At 44.2% G+C, this 5,150-nt stretch overlaps 1 protein-coding gene across 1 annotated transcript; it reads left to right on the top strand.

The window, feature by feature from the left end:
* Positions 1–425: 425 nt before the first annotated feature.
* LOC138299372 (ADP-ribosylation factor-like) lies at positions 426–3,680 on the top strand. The gene has a single exon (XM_069237595.1). The coding sequence runs from the start codon at positions 848–850 to the stop codon at positions 1,418–1,420; it is 573 nt and encodes a 190-aa protein (XP_069093696.1). The 5' UTR covers positions 426–847; the 3' UTR covers positions 1,421–3,680.
* The last annotated feature ends 1,470 nt before the right edge of the window (positions 3,681–5,150 follow it).

Consider the following 5,150-nt stretch of genomic DNA (forward strand, 5'->3'; position numbering starts at 1 on the left):
TATAAAATAAACACAACAGGGATTGGAGATCCCTGAATAACAGATAAACGATCTTGAAAGAACGCGGCAGCGCAAAACTACACACGTGCACTCGCTTATAATAATACAATGCAAAAGTAAACACAGAAACTGTAATAGAGACTGTCACTTAACTGGCTGCTGCAGCAGCAAAGAAAGAAGCGGGACTGTAGTGTTCAGGCTATTTATCTGGACAGTGTAGAGCCATGATTGGTGGACTTGGGGTCATGGGAGTTGTACTTGTAAGTTATTTGGTTTTTTATTGGCTGCTGTTTTGTCAGTAAAGAGAAAGCATAATTCTCAGCCTCCGGTCCTGACATAGAATCGGAAGGTTCCTGTGTAGCAAGTTATCTTTCATTTGCCGCGGTATCACTTCCCGTGGCGGCCCACGCCGCTCCCGGAAGCAGTGTACGGTTCCAGCAGGGCACCTTCCACCAGTCCACTGACAGAGCTGGCAGTAATGATGTGCTGAAATACTTCGTTCAGTCCTTTAATCAATCAAAACAGAGGTCATAAAATATTGTGTTTGTTTCAGAAACCTGAATTGCCACTTCGCAGGAGAGCTACTCCTTATAAATAGAGAGACAATGGAGCGGGAGTTAGCAGAACGAGCTCGCTACAGCTCGGATCACAAGAGGAAGAGACTGCGTTTGATTTACGATTTGGAGCGCACGCACCTCGACCCTGGTGCATCAAGGCACATTCACCACCAGAAGGAGAAAGCGAGATACAGTGGTGGACTCCACAAAGAGACTGTCTGTGTCCAGTTCTCCAGAGACCAACAGATACTAACAGAAGACTCTCTGAGACCTGGTATCTGTTTGGCACCATGGGTGGCTTTCTAAGCACAATCCACGAGGCGCTGAAGAGCTTCTATGGCCTAGAAGCCCGGATCCTGATGTTGGGACTGGACGCTGCTGGCAAAACCACCATAGTCTACAGGCTGAAGCTGAACGAGACCGTGACCACCATCCCCACCATTGGCTTCAACGTGGAGACAGTGGAGCCCATGAAAGGTGTGACCTTCACTGTCTGGGACGTGGGCAGCCAAACCAAAATCCGGGCTCTATGGAAGCACTACTTCACCAACACAGATGGACTGCTGTTTGTGGTGGACAGCGCCGACCCTGAGCGCTTCGAGGAGTCCAGGTCTGAGCTGGAAGCCATCTTTGAGAACGACGAGATGCGGGGTGTGCCGCTGGTGGTCCTGGCCAACAAGCAGGACCTTCCTGGAGCACGGAGCCCCTCAGTGCTAGTGGAAGAGCTGGGGCTGCGAAAGTTGCTGGGCCACGAGTGGCACGTGCAATCCTGCTGTGCCACCATTGGTGATGGGCTGGTGGAAGGGTTGGAGAAGCTGTCCGAGATGATAAAGCAGCGCAGGAAAACTAGTCAAAGATGGTGAAGTAGCTCAAGAAGTCCAGGCTGTTCTAAGCATCCAGCAGGTGTACTGGCATGACACTCAGGGCACATATGGCAAGATGATCAACCAATCAGATTACAAATGTGCACTTTTTAATATAGCACTTAATTGTGGGCTTCCGGCTGGTTCTCGGGGTCCCCGTTTTGACAGGTATGGCACTGACGCAGACATCGACAGTATCTTGTCTAAGATCACACGTGGCCAAATAGGGTACCCGTAGACTATAAGTCCTTTGGCTCCACAGTTGACAACTTGACTACTAATTGATATCTCTTACATGGGCCCTTGTTGGTATTTACTGGAACTGTTGGCATATAGAATTGCAGCCGCTGGGATGCCAGATGCTTTTTCACGATCTGAATTTCGATTATTTTGAAAGTTTAATCTGACTTCTACCAAGACTTACTGAGGCCTGTGGTAAAAGACCAGAGCACCCATGGGGGGATGCAGCATGTTCCTTTCTCTGCCTCTTGACAGCTACTAATGTTTCAAAGGTTTGTGCTTATAGAGTATGAGGACAAGTTCTTTGAATGGTGTTCAGAGGCAGCCTGATTGGTGAAGCGCCAAGTGTTAGAAGAACAGATTCATTTAATTTGCACTAATATCCCCTACGTTTTCTGCGTGTGTGAATCAGTGAGAGTGCGAATACGGCGATGAAGCCCTCCACGAGCCGCATTCCTTTATAACTGCAAGTGGTTTATGTGGAGAATAGGTAATTGTTTCCTATTCCTAACGCGAAGTATGTCTAAAAATGTATATAACATACATAGCTGCCCAATATCCCCATATCATCTGTGATTCGCTCAGTCTGTCGTGGGTTTTAGGCAAACAGCCTTTGTATGGTAAAATAGCACACGTTGAATGGAGAAAAGGCAACTACAAGTCCCATAATGCACAGTGCGGACGATAGGGCTGGCTGATTGGTCGTACGTAGCACTAGGCTACTTGACAGCTATGACCCTTGTGGGCGAATACATGTAACTGCTGCATATTAACTCCACTGTTAGAAATATGTGTGCTTTGTGTGTGCATAAACTGTTAGTGTTTGTATGTGTGTGCGATCACCATTGTCAGGGTGCGTGTGTATGTTTGTGTTTATCCAACCGTTTGTTATTTTGTGTTTAAGGACTTATATATTTGTGATTATGTTTAAGGATGTGGGAGAGTTGGTTACTTATGAGTGTGTTTGTGTCTGGATTTGCACGTTGTTGTAGTATGTATTTGTACCTGTATTTATTTGGATCTGTTTGTGTTTGTGTCTCTGCAAGTGTTTCTGTGTGTGACCAATTTGTCTGTTCAGGCAGATGTCAGAACTGCCAAGTTTCTCAAGTCCATGCATTTGTGCTTTTCCAGTCTAGGTTTTCTCTTTACATTCTGGGGCTTGTAGTAGTCTTGTTTATTCTATTATAAAAAACAAGACTACAGGTCCCAGAAGTCAGAGAAAAAAAACGTGGAATAGAGCAGCACATAATGCATCGGCCTGGGAAACATGGCAGCCATGCCCACATAGGCTTCCGTTTGCTACCCTGGCTTTATAAGTCATAGCACATTCCATGCTGGGGTTTTTGAGCACGACTTTATAATGTTAAAAATCTAACTGCAAGTCCCAGAATGGAACCAACCATTTGCTTAGCCAGGATTAGTTTACAGGGGGCGCAGGATGTATGATCACTGCCATGCAGAAAATAACCAGCAGATGGAAATCACACATAAGCATATAATCAGGCAAAACCACAGACACTCAGGCTGCAATGAAATATTTAGTTGTCAAATGTTATTGAGGAAGTGGACAACAATTTAACAGTGGTGGGGGGGTGCTCTGGATTAATTCTGGGATGAATACATTATGTTAATGAAACGGCGTATGTTCTATACTGGATCCTCATTCAAACTGAAATCTTTTTTTATTTAAAGAAAATGTATTGACATTATGTTATGTTGACATTATGTTAGAAGACAATAAATATGAAGGACAATAAAGTACATTATACATGTTGTTATAAATAATAGTAAACCTAGATAAAATGCATGCATGCATTAGGAGTTCAAACGGATTTCTGAATCGTGTGTTGTCTTAATTCACACAACAAAATACATTATTAAAATAAAATACTATTTTGCACAGTTATTCCTTCTTCATTGCAGATTGTTTTGTACTGATATTTTTTTAATTCATGGTTATTATTATATAAAGTTCTGTAGTAGTGCACTCTTGTTTTGAAGTTTAATAATGGAAGTCTATTTTAATATATTTTGCAAAAAATAAAAATGACATATATTTGGAGTTACTGTCTCGGTTCATTTGAAGATGAGTGAATTGTACACCCGCACCAAAACAACTCACTGTGTCCTCCCAATAATCCAGGGAGGTAGAAGAAACCATACTTATTAACTGGCTCACTCACGCACTTATTGTTAGACAAGATATTACACTTATCTGGTTCATGCCTGGTGCGCTGACCACATTAAAGGATTAGGACTGGTCCCTTGCACATCATGGTCTGCTTCAAGGCACATGACCCCATTCCTTATTAGCATCACTAAAGCTAAACACAGGGGCATAGCTTAGTCAGTAATATTTGGGTTGGTGTGAGTCTGAGATCTCGCAACGGGCAACACATCAAGCCCAACTTAAAAAGGCGTGGTGGACTAAGGCATGATTTAGGTTGGACGGAGTTATGAAATTAGTTTAGAGCTTGGAAAATTAAGGAATATTCTTGGTTGCACTAATAGAACCGTCTGCTAGCAAAACAACTTAAAAACCTGGTGGAGAAATTAACAATTGTTAGGCAATAAGCCGCGCACATGACATAGCCCTGCATATACAAAGTGGCACAATGGAATGCCACTGTCACATGGAATGCACTAGTACATTTGCATGCAAGGCCTAGCTTTGTGCCACTTTTGTACTATGTTGTGTGCCTGGTTTGGGTCATTGATTTGTGTGTTTTTTAACTGGGCTCTTTAACGTGCTTTAACGTGAGTCCTGGTTTAAAAGATGCCCAATGCTAGATCACCGGCCGAACAATTGTTAAAGGCAAAAATCGCATAAATAATAACATAAATATCACCTTATCTCTCATACCCTCATCCTACCACCACCATCTCCTGTAGACAAGCTAAGCGTTGAGGCAGACATTTAGGGACAGATTTACAGCAAACTGGCGCAGCTTGGTGCTGCGTCGCGCTGTGCCAGTTTCGAAATGCAGGGATGCGCCGTATTTACAAGAATACAGCGCACCCCTGCGCCACAAAAACAAGGAGGAATTAAAGCATTCCTCCTCGTTGAGCCATGCTAATGCCACTCCTGGGGTGACATTAGCTTTTGGCGCTGGCACAGATTTACGCATTCTTGTCAATCTGGGGCAGTGTCAAAAGCAATGGGTGTTGCGGTGGAACAGCCATAGCAACACCCATTGCACACCCCTCTGCCGCAGAACACTGCGTCAGGGAGGCGTTTTTACAAGGTGGCGTTAAGCCACAAAAAGTGGCTTAGTGTCGCCTTGTATACATGCGTAATGCACAGCGCCACCAGAGCGTCACAAAAAGTGACGTTCCAGTGGTGCTATGGGGCCTGTAAATATGCCCCTTAGTCCATCCTGATATTCACCACAGATGCATTTTCAGGCACTGAACCTAATCAGTTTATGGACAGTCCACATGCAGGATTGATGTGAGGCCAGACAGTCAGCAAGGGGCCACAGTGAATTTG

This window comes from Pleurodeles waltl, chromosome 6 (assembly GCF_031143425.1).
Source record: "Pleurodeles waltl isolate 20211129_DDA chromosome 6, aPleWal1.hap1.20221129, whole genome shotgun sequence".
NCBI lineage: Eukaryota > Metazoa > Chordata > Amphibia > Caudata > Salamandridae > Pleurodeles > Pleurodeles waltl.